Consider the following 18,933-nt stretch of genomic DNA (forward strand, 5'->3'; position numbering starts at 1 on the left):
CCAAAGTGAAAAAAAAATGTGAAAGTGAAATAATTACTCAGCACACGGTGACACAACGAAATGTGTCCTCTGTATTTAACAATCACCCTTAGTGAGCAGTGGGCAGCCATGACAGGCACCGGCGAGCAGTGTGTGGGGACAGTGCTATGCTCAGTGGCAAATCAGTGGCACCTCAGCAGATTGGTATTTGAACCAGCAACCTTCTGATTATGGGGCCGCTTCCTTAACTGCTAGGCCACAACTGCCCCGAAAGATCCTAATTTCTCCTCATCATTAATGCAGAAGGACCAGTAGGCCAGTTTCAGCACCTGATGTGTGCCAGCTGCACAATACATTTTACAAATGCGCAAGAAAGATCAGTCCAGATAAGAAAAAAAGACAAATGCAATGATATCTGTCTATCTCCATTGAGCTAAATCAGTGTGGAAGCTGCTGGAAACTACCTGTGTGGAAAGTAGTGCAGTCAGCACCTTTAAAATTCCAGCATGACCCACAGACATGTCATGGAAACACTCATCAGCAGCAAGTACAGAGAAGCGGCAAGGATAAATGCACTGAACCCACTGGGCATATTCTCACTGTCTGTACACAGAGTGGCTGGGCTGGATTCCAAACACATTGCAGTGACAGCATGGATCAAATGAGGACACCATTAGACCAAGCAATAGTAAACACCATTAGACCAATAGTAGACACCATTAGACCAAGCAATAGAGTTTAGCTAGAATATGCTAAATCAGACCTTAGCCCGGTAAGTCTCCACTGTAATGACATCCTCCTGCAATTATTTGAAAGCAACATAGCACTAGATGAAGACTGCACTGTTTCCTGAACCTATGTAAGGTCATGAGTGTAAACCCAGTGTTGATGGCTGAACGTTTCTAACATTCTTCTCCTGAGCTCTGAGTTCCATCCAGAGCATCCAGTGTCCTAGTGGAATTTCCAGTTCAGAGAACCAACAAGCTGTGACTAATAATCACCTAATCATCCTCATTATCTCTGGCTTGGGCCTGGGTTCTCTGCCACTCACAGCCATCTGAAAACTTTGAGTTTGTTACAGATGGGATTCGGCAGCTGTGACCCTGCTCATAAGTATGGAAAGTGAGTGAGAGTGAAATGATTCACTTTGTTGTTATCAAGTAGCATTACATTTTAGTTGCTTATACTGAATCAAATGCTTATTATAGCCTTCCATAAGCTTCTCAAAAGCATTTTGCCACATTGGTCACCAAGTCTGATAGATTTGTAGAACATCTTCCATGGACACACATTGAAATATTTCTGAAGGGTTCAGGGCTTGGAGGGATGGTTACACTAATACTTTACTTTATTTGTACACACATCTACATTGGGAAAGAAATGATGATGTCTTCTGCAGTGGTTTGTTCAGAGAGGCAAACAAAAGTCTGCAAACCTTCATACATCGTCAGTATGCAAACTGGGACTTACCTTCACACTTCTCCAGTATCTGCACCGTCTCACCAATCTCCAGCGTCAGTCCATGAGCGACAGAGCCCCGGAAGCTGCAGATGACTAGAAGAAAGAAGAGGTGGATGAACACCGAGCAGCTACTAAAACAACAGCAACATCAATTGTTTATTTTTATTCTGCCCAAAAGCTCAAATGTCTCAATGGGCTTTGACCACCCACCACACACACACACACAAACACACACACACACACACACAAAAAAAGGAGTGAGTCAGAGACGTACTACCTTCCAGGGTAGACTGAGCGTGCAGTAGGTGTCAGAGCAGGGTTGGGGTTGATTTGACTGAGTGAAAGTCTTCACTAGCAAAGATGTTATGAGGTGCCCCCTAGGCCGTATATCAAGAAAGGCTGGCACATACACTATCTTTCGTCACACATACACCATGTGTTCTTCAAAAATGTCATGTGTGATGTGCATATGAATGCGTGCGTGGCAGAAGTAGTATGCATGCGAGGAAAAAGTGGTGAGTGTGCGAGCTTCGTATGTAGATGCGTGAGGAATACCTAGTGTGCTATTGGCCGGGTGCCCAGCTGGTCCTGCCCATGGGACCACGGCTCTGGACATTCAGACAGAACAGCGACGGCGAATTTTACCATCCAGGGAAAATGGCAGGAAGCACTGAGTCAAGCCATTCATTTAATTAATAGCATGATGGCATCGTCATAGGTAACACTTCATGCTTTTCCTACACATCGTATTTTATCCTAAACAAGTGGGTTTTCAGTGGCCCAAGGCTTATGAACCCTAGTAAGACATTTCTCACCTGGTAAGAAATTCATCATAATCCAATGCACAGGTGAAATTGTCAGTGAATACAGGTACAAGTGGTAATATGGGTTCTGCAGCTTTCTGAGTAGCATTTAAGGTGGAAGGACAACTCTAATAAGGAGCTGCGATTAAGGAGCTAACTTCAGTGTGGTCTGTGATGATTTCATTATACTATAAATTAAATGAATGACTTGACTCAGTGCTTCCTCTCAAGTGGTAAAATCCGCTGTCACTGTTCTGTCTGAATGTCCAGAGCCGTGTCCTGTGGCCGGGACTAGCTGGGCACCCGGCCAATGGCAAAGTCTCTGCACAGTCCTCATTATAATATAAGCTCACACATACTCCATGTATTCCTCACACAGCTACGTACAAATCTCGCACATTCACCAATTTTTCCTCACACACATGCTATTTTTGCCACGCAGGCATTTACATATTTTTTCGTTACACATCACACATGACATTTTTGTAGAATATATGGTGTATGTGTGAGGTTTGTGTGTAGATGCATGAGGAATAAATGGTGTATGTGCAAGCCTCATAAGATTGGTATTTAATTGAGACTGGTTTGGTATTTAATTCCAGCCATATTTAAAGAATTCTTCTCAGCTGATTCTCTTATTCAAATAAATAAATTAGCACTTGTTTGGTATTGATTGACTGATCGTACTAAATATAATAATAAAAACTCTGTACTTTGAAAATCCCTGCCTATAAGAAGTAATGCTGACTTCGATTTTCCCTTTGTTTGCTCACTTTATTTTTATTATTTAAATTTTAAATGCATGCTTAATTTTTTCCGCACTTGCCTACAACATTGTTATTTACTACAAAAAGTATATGCAGTAAATAACTGTGTAGCCTTTACACACCAACTTATTTTCAACAGTTGACTTTTTTGAGAGGGATTCAGTGTGTATCTTTGAAAGAATATACATAACAAAAAATATAAACATAGAGCAATACAGTGAATCATTGATATATCAGAAGATGTGTGTTTAATGAATAAACAACATTTTTGTCAGGATATACGTGATGTTTTGTGCTACTGTTTCTCAGTCGTATCTCAAGTTGTTTTTCTGGAGGGCCTTTGACACTGGCCTGTTCTGTCAGATTATTCAGCAAATCCTCTGCATGGTTCTCCATATCAATCAGGGCTCAAAGAAGAACTGACTGCAACCAGTGTGTTGGAGTCATTACCAGGCAACCAGACCACTGCTCTAGAATACTGAGAAGGCCTGTGCTCAAAGAAATAAAAACAAGGGGACATTCCTTCCATCAGACATAGTAAACACATAACCACAGGCTAACCAGCAATCTTTCAAAAATGAAAGATTTTACTTAAATAACATGAATGTTCTCTACGTTAAACCTGCCTGCTAGCTGTGCTTGCATTGATTTGCTCTCTGTTTACTCTAACAATGTGATCATAATTTTTTGTGTTTTCACATTCACTTGCTTTCTATGCCTGCCTGCTACCCGCATTGTTAAATTAATGACTATGAATATGTACACAGCACATACCATTAGGCCAAAGGCTGCCATGCCAACAGACAGTGCATTCAAGCCAGTTGCACCTGAAAAAAATATTCTTTGGAAATTCATTTCAAATGCCACCTGAATGCAGAATACTTTATGGGGTCCTTTAAGGAAAATTGTAATAAACCGGTGACATCAGACTCCTTCACTTAGACAATCACAAATTATCCAGCATAACTTTGCATCACTAATCATCTCTAGAATACAACTTCATGATATTTTGTATTTAATTTTTACTTGAGAGCAAAACATAATATAATCAAAAATGGAAATGGAAATAGTTTGGCACAAGATCAATTAAACTTCATTTAAAATCAATTAAATTAGCCCAAATTGTAAAATGTCTTCTGGTTTCTGAAGCAATCTGAATACTGCAGAGCTAGAGACCATTCAATTAATCATCTGCCCCCCACTCTTGTAACCACAGGCTCCCTGGTAAATCCCAAATCCGTAGTATGCACTTTAATTCTCTCACACTTCCGGGATGCGGGATCCTCCTCACATCCCTTTCTCAGGTCTCTTCAACAAGGGTAGCAATTCTTCCCTGTGTAACAAGCATCAGGTGCGGTTTGTTGTGTCTCATCTGCTCCCCTACATAAACCCTGGAACTGGAGTCTACAGAGCTGATCTTCAACACAAACCCTGAGGTTTCCCCGTGTTGCATGGTTCCCCAAACCAGTATGTACTGCATGCTTTATTGTCAGTGACTCTTTATGCAGCATACAAGATCATGTACTGTAGGTATTATTTAGCGATACGTCCAAGCCTAATGCCACATAGGACTAACTGTACCTGTCTGCACAGTCATTTCAAGGCGTAGGACTGTTTTGGTGGACATTTTCACATGGGTATACACTTTTTATTTTCAACACTTTGAGTCTGTTGTTTCCTGTCTATCTCCATGATTGGAAGGTGAAACTCTCTCTAAAATCATATCTATCTACATCTAACATACCTGCTCTATATAGTTTATGTAATATTTGTCTATGTAGTTTCTAATGAAAACAAATTGCCTGGGAAACTACAAAGCAATTACAGACAGTATTTTCCAGGATCTACTATGATGGTAACCTAGCAACTGAGAGATGACATTTGCTAAAAAAGATCATGTCATGGCATACGAGGTAAGCTATTCTTGTTGTTTGGTCCTTGCAGTATCGATCATGCGAGATCCATCTTTTGTGTTAAATTTTCCTTTCCTTTACTAAATTACAAATAAATGCCGCTGTCCATTAGAGCTACAATACAAGACTACTTCCAATGCTAAAGAATAAACTGCATTATATTACACCATTCAAAGATACTGTTAATGAATCAAGACAATATACTAAAATTTCACAATGACAGAAAACACCTTCCCCGTGGTGAACTGGACATTGCTGTCCCCCACACCTTCTGTTCCTCATACAGGCAGCAGGTCAGTGAACCAACGCACCACTTCCTCGATCACATTACAGGCTGATCATCACTGCTGACCACACCAGGTCATCCAAAAGTCACAATGACGTAACCCATATAAAGGACACACAAATACAACTACTCAGTTTTAAAAGCCCTTATGTGCTAAACATTCATTACACTATAAATCCTGAACACAAACTGATTCTGCATCATCAAGCCACAGAGAAAATCGACCATAACAGCTGCGACAGACAGTTACTGGCCTATTCTGCAATAACCATCACCACAGACATCAAAGATAAAGAGCACAAGTTTTTCAGTCACATAGAAGCTGACAAACCTGCACCTTACTCCAAACATTCAGAATAACTGAATAACTCCCACAGCTTCCACTTGTGTGGTCACTAATGCAATGGCACATAATCCACCGACTTTCAACAGAAAGACCAATTTTTCATGGCAATAACTAATCTATCTAAGCCATGATTCATGGACTGGGAAAATGGGAAACAACTGGATCAATGCTCAACATCGACAAGGTTTTTCCTGCTTTGATGTCAGATTTATTTTATTTACTTTATTATTTATTTACTTATTTCCATGTGATAATGCACCATTTTAGTAACACTAGATGGCAGTCCTTTTCTCCTGACAGCCCACAGCAATCCTCTTTCAAGCTTTTATTCAAGCTTTTTTATTACGCTACACACCTCTGCTCCATCATCATCTGGCAGTGGTGAGCGGCTGAAAATCAAGTATGACACGTGATAATAACCAGTCTTTAGACTGTGCAGTGTCCTTGGGTATCTTGAATTTTGAAAGTGAAGTCATTGTGATACACAGCACAGCACACGGTGCACACAGCAAAACATGTCCCCTGCTTTTAACCCATCACCCTAGGTGAGCAGTGGTGCTTTGATCAGTGGCACCCCTAGTATTTTCATTATTAAAAGTTCAATAGGTTCTTCTGGACATAAACTGTCCTGAACATGAATAAAACAAAGATGAACATGAATAGTGCTTCTGAACACGGCTTCTCTTGCCACTTTTTCTGCAACAACTGCACAGAGGATAATGAACAACTCGGCTGCAATCGCAATCATTTTTTTGTGCATAATGTTCAAGTATTATATTATTGCATGAATATCATGACATTTACTTATGGTAGAAAGTACCGGGATGTTGAGTGCAACAAAATGCGGCTGATCATTATCGGCTGGGACAGTGAAAAAATGGGAGGTGTTATTTAGTGGCATTTGTTTTATATAATGATTCAGTGATACGTCCAAGCCTAATGTTATGTTGACTTTATAATTTATGTTTATATGTCAGGCTGGAGTCTGATTCCGAAGTGGGATGGCAGACTGGAGCTATAGCTGAGTGGCCGTATCAGAGGACCACTCCCCTTCAGTGATATTGTCAATCAAACATCCGTGTTGCTCGATAATCTGATCGTTAACTTGCACATTCATCATGATAACAAATCATCCACATGAATACTGGATATCACATTACTGTCAACCTTCTAACAAATCAGCCCATTCAAGAAAATACAATGCAAATGACACAGAACCCAACACTGGTTGGAACTCAAACATGCTTCTTACACAGTAAGAAGCAGTACTTCTATGATGGTTATGAGATGTTACACTGGTGCTCCATTGTTGTTCTGAAAAGTTTCTCTGATTTTAATTATTTAAGTATGAATTATTTTCCAAAAAATAAAGAGCCCTTATACAGAGGTCTTACGGAGGTAAATACTGGACATTCAGAATATATATAAAGCACGTACTCTGGCGACACAGAGGACCAACAGAGGACCTAACGGACGTGCAAAGTACTACATTAATAATGTATTCAGTATTCATTAATATTAATGTAATAAAGTATTCATTAATAATGTCAATTTCTTGCACCTAGGTTAGACGAGCCCATGACATACAAAAAAGTCCGGGTTTGACTGCATATTGGGTCATAGTTAGACATCAAAATAGCGGACATAGTTTGCACTTCGTATAAAAGTCCAGAATTGGTCTTGGACCGACGGATGCAATATAGACGTGATCTGCACGTCATATAAGACATCTAATGTTTAGTGGGTTATTCTTCTTTTTCTGGCCCATTATTCTATACACACCTCCTCCTACAGATTTTAAGATACATTCATGATACTTACATTTACATTTACATTTACAGCATTTATCAGGCGCCCTTATCCAGAGCGACTTACAATCAGTAGTTACAGGGACAGTCTCCCTGGAGCAATTTAGGGTTAAGTGTCTTGCTCAGGGACACAATGGTAGTAAGTGGGATTTGAACCTGGGTCTCCTGGTTCACAGGCGAGTGTCTTACCCACTAGGCTACTACCACCCTATACTTTCAGGATTACACTTTATATTTTGTAGTGTACGCATCCTTTGCTAAGTAATTGGAAAATCCAGATTCCAGTTAAAATAGGGCCAATTCTTGATTCACTCTCATGGCCACACTTTTCATGCTAACACCCTGTTATTTGGTATACAGATTCAGTCTTAAAGTTTGTTTTAAATCAATTTATTTGTTCCCGTAGATTCCACCTTTTGGTCACTGTAAACCGGATGTGCGCTACAAAATTGTTCGCACACACCACCACGTAGGGTGGTAGTGGCCTAGTGGTTAACACACTCGCCTATGAACCAGAAGACCCAGGTTCAAATCCCACTTACTACCACTGTGTCCCTGAGCAAGACACTTAACCCTAAATTGCTCCAGGGGGGGACTGTCCCTGTAACTACTGATTGTAAGTCGCTCTGGATAAGGGCGTCTGATAAATGCTCTAAATGTAAATGTAAATGCTTTTCGTGCAAATGCAGGAATAACACACCACACCAGCACCATTCTCTTTTTTCATTTTGAGGTTCAGAGGGTCCTTCCACCACTGCCACTAGACAGCGGGGTCTGACCGGGATTTACTGACTTCTACTGGGAGTTGACGTTGCTGAAGTAATATGGTCCAAACTGAAAAATGTTGAAAAAATGAGATACAGGCGGTGAAAAACAAACTGGCAAACCATTCGGTGCTAATTCAGACTGAGATTGACCAGGTGAGAGCCATAATGAAAGAAATGGAAGGCAAAAATTAGATAAAAGTTTCAAATCAGATGAGCTAATATTTTATTCAACTTAAATAACATAATAAATGTTCACACTGGGAAATTGATGCCTGCCACAGGTCCCAAAAAGTAAAAAAAAAATCACTGAAAAAGCAAGAGAATTAAAAAAAGATTCAGCTGGCACGACATCTAGCAGCTAATGAAGTTGATATCAGGTCTGTAACATGATTAGCTATAAAAGGGATGTGTTAGAGAGCCAGACTCTCTTGGAATATGGGCAGAAGTTCTCAATTGTGAAAGAGTGTTCCTCAATGTCAAAATGCAAGGGCTTTGCAAAACAGTTCCCAGTTACATTATTTCACGTTTTGGTCTTAAAATGTATCAAATTTCTGGGGATTGGTGTTTGAGGAGTCCTCAAATATCCTTGGCCAAAATACTGATACATCCTTAACTAATTGCAATCTTTGGTGTCACCTCTTATGATCTTAATTTGATAGTTGGCAGATGCTCTTACCCAGAACAACTTATATAAGCGCTTTGAAAGTGAAAGTGAAGTGATTGTCATTGTGAAACACAGCACTGGAACACGATGCCACAACAAAATGTGTCCTCTGCTTTTAACCCATCACCCTTGGTGAGCAGTGGGCAGCCATGTCAGGCGCCCAGGGAGCAATGTGTGGGGACGGTGCTTTGCTCAGTGGCACCTCCCTTACCCGCTAGGCTACCACTGCGCACTATTCCTCTTTCACACAAGTTTGCCCTGTACACATTTGATATTAATAACATTATTATTACTATGACCAATCCCTGACATTATTAATGTCGTAAATGACTATGTTGCTGGAAATGGCTGTTATTGTAATATCTGCAAAAACCTTAAGAGAATTTAAGTCACTTTAAACATCTATTTAAATGGTTAAATAATTATTAGAAACACCATTTGCATTTATAAACATGAATAAGCTTGCATTTAAACTCACCCTTTTCATACCAATTGAGTATCTGGTGCATCAGCAAATGTGTGTTTGTCATCATTACTACAGACCCCTACCTAACCACACAATGCAGTGTCCTTGGTTGTAAATTTCATTACGCTGGCTGGACAGAATTGGCAAAGTCAGGTCTACCTCTGCATTGATTTAGAACAGACCAGGTTCAGCTTGGGAGCACTAATGGGGCTATATTGTCACCATCATTCCAGACACCTCCAGTGACAAGCAGTGGCAGTCCTTAAAACACACACACACACACACACACCTTTGCAGAGATTACAGGGATGCCCAGTCACATCATCAATTCACTTACAAAGGACACAGCCTGTTGTTTCGGATGCCTTTGTGGATGCCTTTGTTACCTGTTCCAAAAAGCCTTTCCTGTTCCAAAAAGCCTTTCCTTTTAAAACAAAACCTTTATTTTAATACAAAAGAGAATTGACAAAGTTCTGTCTTTATTTCCTGAATGTCCTTAAAATACCCACTCCCACAAACACGCTCTGAGCCAGTGTCTGCACAGACTGCTTTATTTAGCCTGATATGCCAACCGGCCCCGTGAGCGACATCCCATCACAGGGAAAGTGTGTCACGGAGGGGAAGGGGTTAAACTAAGCGGCTAGATGCCCGCTGTGCTAATCCAGGCCGATCTGCAAATAGCATGGGAGCGTTACCGTGGACATTAGCTGAGCGACACAACAGCAGTGGGGAGGGTGCTCAGGGCGAGACCCGACAGAGCAGGATCATGTGCCTTTATGGAGAGGACACAAAGCTGTCAACGTCACAATCACTCTGTTCATTCTCATTACTGGAGTGTGTTTGAATGTGGAAGAAAAATGATAATGGAAGAAATGTTCAAAACGAGAAATTTCATTGACAGCTCAGGAGTGTTTTACTGAGACAGATCTGACATTTCTCACTCTCTGTTAGCTCTTACACTGAAGCGCTGCCTCCCACCACCCACTTTTATTCCACTTGACCCCAGAACTTCCCTCCCCAGTTTAATCAATCGATTAAATTAATCGATTCAATCGATTTTGGGCATGCGGGAGGGTGCAATGAAGAAAAACAGGAGGCAAAAGCAGAGGGATCGTGCAGCACTCACTCTCCTCATCTACCTGAAGCTTGGTGTCAGACCTCTGTATCAGAAGATACACCTGGATACAGACATGCATGGGAAAAGGGTGATGAATCCTCTGTTCTGTAAATGCAGTTGCTGGCAGCAAAGCCCATTAGAATTTGCCAGTAAATGAAATTTGTGAGGGAGAATGAGACCGGGAAAGGCAGAGAGACAATGGCCGCGGATATTCATGTCTGATGTAAAGATGGCGTGAGAGCACCACACACACAGCCCCTCGGGGATGAGGGCAGGCCGATGACTGATGCTCTGCGTGAGAGAAGCTACTATATATCCACTGCAGGCATCTGGTTCCATCAGGAGCAGCATTCAAATCATGGGTCATGCTTATGACAAAAACAAAATTAATAATAAAAAAACACCTTTCCATATCAGCACCTAACTACTAACTAGAACTAAATGACGAGGAAGTTTAATTGGAATATTAAAGTATTCAGGGCCAAAGACTTCCTCTCTTTATTGATCAGTAAGCACATCATATCAATGCATATAAACTGCCCAGCTGGAACTGAAATGTGTCACAACCACCAGGGGCAGTAGTGGCCTAGCGGTTAAGAAAGCGTAATCAGAAGGTTGTGGGTTTGAATCCGAAACCGCCAAGGTGCCACTGAGGTGCCACTGAGCAAAGCCCCGTCCACATACACTTATCCCCGGGAACATGTCATGGCTGCCCACTGTTCACTAAAGAAGAGGACACATTTCGTTGTGTGCACCAAGTGCTTCACTGTTATTATTATTTGGTCAGGTCAATTTAGCATTCCTATTTCATCCAACTTCCATGTCTTTGCACTGAAGGGGAAACCAGATAACTGTGCTGTTCCAACTTTCCATTCTAGTCCTCTTCTTAATTGGCTGCCTCGGTCCAACCAAAGCTGGGCACTGGCAGATGACTGAAAACAAAACCAGCCGAAGACAACCGGACACGGTACACAGCGCCCGCTGACCTGAATGGAGAAAAAAAAAAACTACATATGTGAGCCTGTCTCACTGGCAGTGAGAATTTACCGGGCTTTTCATGCATTAACTTTCATTTCAGATGCTGAAAAAGAAAATAATAAATCCCCACCCACCAGGCTCTCAGCATGGGGTGGCCTTGTTGCAGAGCTCTTTAAGATTAAATGTTTCCTTTGTCTTTGTTTTCCCTAAAGACCCGCAGAGGTCTGTTCTCACGCTAGTTGTGGGTGACTGCAGTATCAGAGTGGACAGTGTGTAATGTTTACTGCCACAGCACCCAAAAAAACTGTCACTATCACCACAGTCGCAAATGATGCCTGGCATCCAATTTTGGAAGCCAGCCATTGCTGGGAAAATAAAAACAGATGCAACTTTATCTGGGCATGCTGCATGCTGTGCAAACACAGTCAACGTCTCCTTTTTGGGTTAACAGAAAGGGACGGGGGGTGGGATGCCAACAGAAAAGCTCTGTCTAAAAGCTCTGCTGATTGACTGTTGAAAATTATTTATGAACTCACAATTGAATGGCTTTTCACCATCACCATCACAATCATTGAGAAAATTCACAAAATAGTTATACATTTTTAGAAGTAAAATGGGGTCCAAATCGTGTACAGAATTTAGTACAATAACTGCAGTAAAAGATTAATAATAACTGTTTATATATCACTATATCACATTGCACACAAAATACTACAAAATCAGCCATTGGAATGAATTTTATCTGAAATAATGTTGGTCTTATAATAAGAAGTATGAGGAACACAGCAGTCCACACAAAAAAAATATTTTTTGCATCTCATAGAGTTACATCCCTGGGTGTTTTAGCACACAGTGTGTATATGTGTGTGAATCACTTTGTTGGTGTGTTTTTTTGTTTTTCCCTTTTAGGCTTCACGGGGACGGGCTCCACCCACTGTCTGGGGATTCATTTGCTGTGTATGAGGAGGCCTGAGATGGGAAGACAATGGCCTCATTTGGAGTGGAGTTGTGTTTAGTGTGTTTGGTTTTGATCTCTAGTGTTGGTTCTCCGTCCTATGTGTCCCCACCTCTGCCCATGTGTGTATTTGTTGGAGATGTTTAGTGTGTTTGGTTTTGGTCTCTAGTGTTGGTTCTCCCTCCTATGTGTCCCCTGCTCTGCCCGTGTGTGTATTTGTTGGAGTTGTTGTTTAGTGTGTTTGGTTTTGGTCTCTAGTGTTGGTTCTCCCTCCTATGTGTCCCCTCCTCTGCCCGTGTGTGTATTTGTTGGAGTTGTTGTTTAGTGTGTTTGGTTTTGGTCTCTAGTGTTGGTTCTCCCTCCTATGTGTCCCCTCCTCTGCCCGTGTGTGTATTTGTTGGAGTTGTTGTTTAGTGTGTTTGGTTTTGGTCTCTAGTGTTGGTTCTCCCTCCTATGTGTCCCCTGCTCTGCCTGTGTGTGTATTTGTTGGAGTTGTTGTTTAGTGTGTTTGGTTTTGGTCTCTAGTGTTGGTTCTCCGTCCTATGTGTCCCCTGCTCTGCCCGTGTGTGTATTTGTTGGAGTTGTTGTTTAGTGTGTTTGGTTTTGGTCTCTAGTGTTGGTTCTCCCTCCTATGTGTCCCCTCCTCTGCCCGTGTGTGTATTTGTTGGAGTTGTTGTTTAGTGTGTTTGGTTTTGGTCTCTAGTGTTGGTTCTCCCTCCTATGTGTCCCCTGCTCTGCCTGTGTGTGTATTTGTTGGAGTTGTTGTTTAGTGTGTTTGGTTTTGGTCTCTAGTGTTGGTTCTCCGTCCTATGTGTCCCCTGCTCTGCCCGTGTGAGTATTTGTATGTGCGTGCGTGGATTCCCCTCTGTCAGCATGTTTGGCTCTGTGCCAGTGTTGTATATAGTTGGTGTGTGTGTGTGGTTAAGGGTCTTGAGGTGGGGTATATAGCACTAGTTGGTTTGGTTGTATATAGCACTTCTCGCACTGTAAATAATATACACATATAGTGCACTTTGGTTTGCCCTGTGTGCTCGTCTTTTCCACTGTCCACCTTGCAGCCTTTGTCCACGTAAATGCCGTGTGCATTTAAAAGAGTACTAACAGTATATTCGACTGTTAGTCGAATTTGACAGCTAATGAGATTTGGCAACCCAGTTTTGCTTTTTGGTCCTGACCACTGCAGACCAACAACTTCAGGGACAAATGTTATATATTACGTAATATATTCAACTCAATGCTAGGTGCCACTATAAGTGCATAATGTCCATAGTAAAGAACAGTGGAGTTTGGCCATATGATTCATATGTTTTTTGGTTGATCAAGCCAATATAATTCTGTAAATTGGGTCAGAGGATCAATTCAAAAATTCTATTCTTTCCCTTCTCCACCATTTACGTGAAGCAAAAAGAAAGAGATGGCATGGCAGCAGGCAATACACTATTCCCAGGGATTACATGGGATTAGAAGAAGCATCTCCATGGACTCCATGAAAAGCTCCAGGAGATTAAAAGCAGCCATTGTCCATACATGTCACAACAGATGATGGAAGACCCGAGAGTACAAGTTCAATCAAAACAGATTTTGTACACAAAAATCGGGTTCAGGCCCCCAAAACAAAATGAATACAACATTAGGTATAACAGTAGAATTGGCCCCGATGTGATTGCAAGCAAGTACTGTGGTGGTGCTGGACAGTGACGTGCAATAGCACTGGTTTCCTTTCCAATCCCATACCAATTCCGATTCTGAAACTTTATACAAAATCTTGATGTGTTTGGAAAATGTATTAATTTCAAATTATAGCTTCGTAATTAATACAATGCATTTGTCTGTTCTCCTCCTCTTCAGTTCGCCCGGCACAGTTTTCGTCCTTTATTTTTATGAAAATGCAACCAAACTGTTCCTCTCTTCCATTCCTCTCTGCTCCGTCTCTGTTGGGTGTGTAAGTGCTGCTGTCTACTCGTATGATTGGCGCTGCTTAGTCACGTGACAGTACAACATCAAGAGGGGGAGGGGGATCAAAGTCACAGCGCCGCTTACACAAAAAAACAAGGCGATATGTCTGCCCGGCGTCACTGGATCATGTTGACATGGTGACATGTTGATGCGTGAGGCGCAATATTTCTACTTTTTGGGGGATTTAAAGTATCAATCCCGTCGCACTACAGATACCAACTCGGTATTCTATCAATATTCTGGATCAGTCTGAGAAGACAGGTGATGGTAAACAGGGCAGACTGACTGAGGGCATGACAATAAACAAATTTCAGACATTTCACTCTTTGCTAGCTTTATGCAGTGCACATTTACATTTACAGACACCCTTATCCAGATCGATTTACAATCTGTAGTTACAGGGATAGTCCCCATGGAGACATGGAGGTTAAGTGTCTTGCTCAGTGACACAATGGTAGTAAGGGGGTTTTGAACCTGGGACTGGGAACCCTCTTATTCAAAGTCGAGTGTTTTGCTCACTAACACCCACGTGGTACTGACGAAAAGACAAAGTGAAGTAATTGTCATTGTGAAGCACAGCAAGCACAGCACACAGTAACACCACGAAATGTGACCTCTGAATTGAACCCATCACCCTTAGTGAGTATTGGCCAGCCATGAAAGGTTTGGGATTCATTTCCATTTACATTTATGGCATTTATCAGAAGCCCTTATCCAGAGCGACTTACAATCAGTAGTTACAGGGACAGTCCCACTGGAGCAACTTAGGGTTAAGGGTCTTGCTCAGGGACACAATAGTAGTAAGCGGGATTCGAACCCGGGTCTTCTGGTTCATAGGCGAGTGTGTTACCCACTAGGCTACTACCACCCTTAGTGACTGACCAATACCAAAATATAACAAACTACTTGCTCCAGCTCTCAACGCATTGGCCCATTTGACATGAACATTATGGCATAATTTGAACAGCCTGATGATACAGTTGTACCTTTTAACATATTTTTTAACATTTATCAAGACAGATTACAGAAGCGAAACAGCAAGTAGACAACAAATGAGTAGTACAAAAAACCCTGCATTTCACCAAGCTTACATTCAGATGATAACTGCTAACATGGTTAGCAGCCATGCCTTTGGGAAACAAACCAGAAGGGAGTGTGTGTGTTGTCATAAGGAAAAGGGATTGATGTGAGCTCTCTGGGCCAGACACTGGGCCATCAGACTATTAAAGAACACAAATGTCATCGCAAAGACATTTGGCTTGTCCTCAGTCCTCCATTTCTATGTACAAATAACATAACGACTGCACATAACAAGGACTGTGTTTCAAGAGTGGAGTTAACTTTAGGCTTGGAAAGATCTTGTTACAAGGAGGTACACATGTTAGCTGCGTTATTGATTTCCCCTGGTCCATGTAAAGAGTGTGCGTAGTCAGCAGAGCTCCGCATGGTTACTCTGGCAACCAGATAGCTGAGAATCTGCCGCAGTGTTGATCTTGACTTAGGATCAATTACCTGCGCACACTTCATCACTCTTCTGAAGCAAGTGGCTCAGGGTAGAAAAGCATCCAGCCAGGCAGTGCTGGTGTCAGTGATAGTTTTCTCTCCACTGGTCACAGCCTTGTCCACTCGTCTCAGAAGCAAAAGGACAGTCGCAGATTGTTCAGATGATTTAGGCCTCATATTAATTATATATGCTATAATTACGCGTGCTATATGAACCAGGCCCTTCCATATGGGCTAAATATAAGCAAGTATACTTACAGCAACCACATAAAAAGCTCTGCATAAATATCTTAACAGAGAGAAGGGATGTATTGAGTATACAGTGCATCTGGAAAGTATTCACAGCGCACCACTTTTTCCACATTTTGTTATGTTACGTCCTTATAACAAAACAACATGAAAAAAGTTTACTTGAGGTTTAGGCAAATTTATTCAAAATTTAAAAAATAAGAAATCACATGCACATAAGTATTCACAGCTTTAGCTCAATACTTTGTCGATGCACCTTTGGCATCAATTACAGCCTCAAGTGTGAAAACTTATGTGCATGTGCTTTATTTTAGCATTGACATAATGCTAATGAACAGGTTACAGCAGGTTTGATTGGTTCATTTAAACTGGATTCTGAGCCCAGGTTCGAGGGCTTCCAGGTGGCTGTCCCCTCGGTTGTCCTTGTGCCCCGTCAGTTCGATGGTAGAGCGGCAGCCATGACAAGTGTCAGTTTTACAGACTCTACGCTGAAATCGATCAATTCAAACCCTGATTTGGAGTGGGCTTATGTTCTCTGTGTGCAGTGTTACTTTAACTCTGACATTTTTGCTGTGTAGTGTCCTATACACACACACACACACACACATGCACAAACAGAATACATCACAGAGCAGGCAGCACCAAGCGCCTGCCAGGGTATCACCATTAGAATCCATGTTTAAGAAATATTAAGAAATAATCAGTCATTAAAATATGAGTGAGATGGCTTTTATATTCTAGTCTTCTATTGTTTCTTTGGCTTCAAGGAGAATGGAGAATAAATAGGCTTCAGTAAGCCTGGGTGATGTCTGCAGAGCTAGAAAAACATTGCTGCAGTTAGGCTGATGTTTGAGCCACTCTGATAAGGCGATGTTAAAGGGAGACTCCTCGTCTGGCCCTGGTTTAAGAGCTACAAAAATGTAGGTTAAAAGATTTCCTGACCAAAATTTTTTTCATTTTTATATATTTCATCTTTGAACATGAGAGAATGTTTGCACTGATACTAATTGATGCAAATTTGTGAAAGAATTAGTTGGGTGGACATATTAAGAACCCAAAAACAGTGGCTCCAGGCATGGTTGTCATGGAGACATATTCCAGCTCTCCTACAACTAACTGCTGTAGAAATGTACATCTGTCTTGTTTGATTTCATTAAATTAGTTGGTAAATACATTACTGTCCAGTTTCTAACTGTGGACATCTCACTACCATAGCCAAAGAAAACACTGCATATAAACTGGTGCTGGTGAGAACCTCCATAGGCACCTACCAACAAACAATCCACAATCATAATGAAATGAAGTCAAGTGGAATGTAGAGATGCAATCGGCAGCTGAAAAATAGGAGCAATTACACATGTATAGTATATAGGTCTTCATCATATAGAAGGCAGCAAGTGGTTGCATTTTCTTGTGGGCAGAGGTGGACACTAGCAAAGTAGATTTACTTGAGTTTTTGAGTACTTCACTAGAGTAGTATTTTTTGGGGGAACTTTTTGTGGAATGACTTTCTCAAGCAAGACACAAGTCCCTGTCACTACTTTTTACTACATTTCTATCATGGGTCTCGCTACTCACTACTTTTAAATGTGAAATTGGATGTTTTTGAGATCGGTTTATTTTTCTGGTGACAATTTATCAGTAATCATTAGGGTCATGTCATGTCTGATGTAATCTGTAGCCATAAAATTATGTTCAGTACTGCATTTCTGCAACGCAAGATGATTAGGGGAGATGGAGAAATGGCAATTTTTTTTGGTGTAATTTTCATAGCCTTGGCCATAACTTGATGAAATGTTTAAATTCTCAGAAAGGATTAAATGGTTTTGACAGCGTACTGTGTCTGCCTATAATGCAAATATGCAGTAACATTTCCCCGGTGGTATCTGTACTTTCACTTAAGTAATGAATGGGAGTACTCACGCAGTCAAACGTCACTCTAATTTTGATTGTACTTTGGCTTTTCATGAACATTGATAGAATGAGTTCTACTGATGTTGTATCAACCATGTCTTATATGTCTATAAAAGATTATCAATAGGAAGAAAAATGTATTTAATGATAATTATTTTTAGAATTTAATTCTCTAAGAATACATGTATTTCACATATGCAACCCTATTTTCTACATGTATGTGTGGATATGGGAGATTTCTGAGATTTAATCATGATATAGGATTAACCCATTTTCTGTGTGTGCAGGATTGTTTCTGCATTGTGTATTTGCCCAGTTAATGTTTTATATATGTTTGCATGAACATATGAAATGTATTAACCATGGTGAGGTGTGTGTGTTTGCATATATACAGCTTGTTTCTGAGTATTAAACTGGTGACGATGCCTTCTTCGTGTGGGCATCGGGGATGGGTAAGACACCAGATTGTGTGCCAGTGGATATATTATACAACTGGCAGTCATGCAGAAGCAGAACCCAGCCACTGGGGACGCACGTGACAGTGTATTTCTTGGTGAAGTTCCCAAGCCCGGGCAAATGGGTAGGGTTGTGTCAGGAAGTTCATCCAGCGTAAAACTTCTGCAGGTCAATTATGACAACCAGACCGGCTGACCCACTGTGACGATCTGCTTTGGCATGACAGCCGAAGGAAGAAGAAATCAATGCTAAGGACGCGGACTCAGACGGTTTCAGGTTCAAATACCAGAACAATCAAGGTGCCACCGAGGTCCCCTTGATCAAGATACCGTGCCCACATGCTGCTCTCCTGGCACCTGTCATGGCTGCCCATTGCTCACTAAGGGTTCAATGCAGAGGACGCATTTCACTGTGTGCACCATGTGCTATGTATCACAATGTTGAAAACAGACCAATGCCTACATTTCCTGTCTGCTGCCTTCTATAGTGTCCTTCTCAGGGAGCGCAAAGCAAAAAAGAGATGTTGAGAGTGAGAAGCACTGAAT

General features: G+C 41.3%; 1 protein-coding gene across 13 annotated transcripts in view; it reads right to left on the bottom strand.

Annotated features, from left to right (window-relative positions):
• dock3 (dedicator of cytokinesis 3) overlaps positions 1-18,933 on the bottom strand; it is a 163,073-nt gene that overhangs the window by 123,297 nt on the left and 20,843 nt on the right. For all 13 annotated transcript variants that reach the window (XM_028999407.1, XM_028999403.1, XM_028999404.1 and 10 more), the window contains exon 2: positions 1,450-1,533. In XM_028999407.1, coding sequence (XP_028855240.1) covers positions 1,450-1,533 — 84 coding nt within the window. The remainder of the gene's footprint in view (positions 1-1,449; positions 1,534-18,933) is intronic.

The sequence above is a fragment of the Denticeps clupeoides genome, chromosome 12 (assembly GCF_900700375.1).
Source record: "Denticeps clupeoides chromosome 12, fDenClu1.1, whole genome shotgun sequence".
In the NCBI taxonomy this organism is placed as follows: Eukaryota; Metazoa; Chordata; class Actinopteri; order Clupeiformes; family Denticipitidae; genus Denticeps; species Denticeps clupeoides.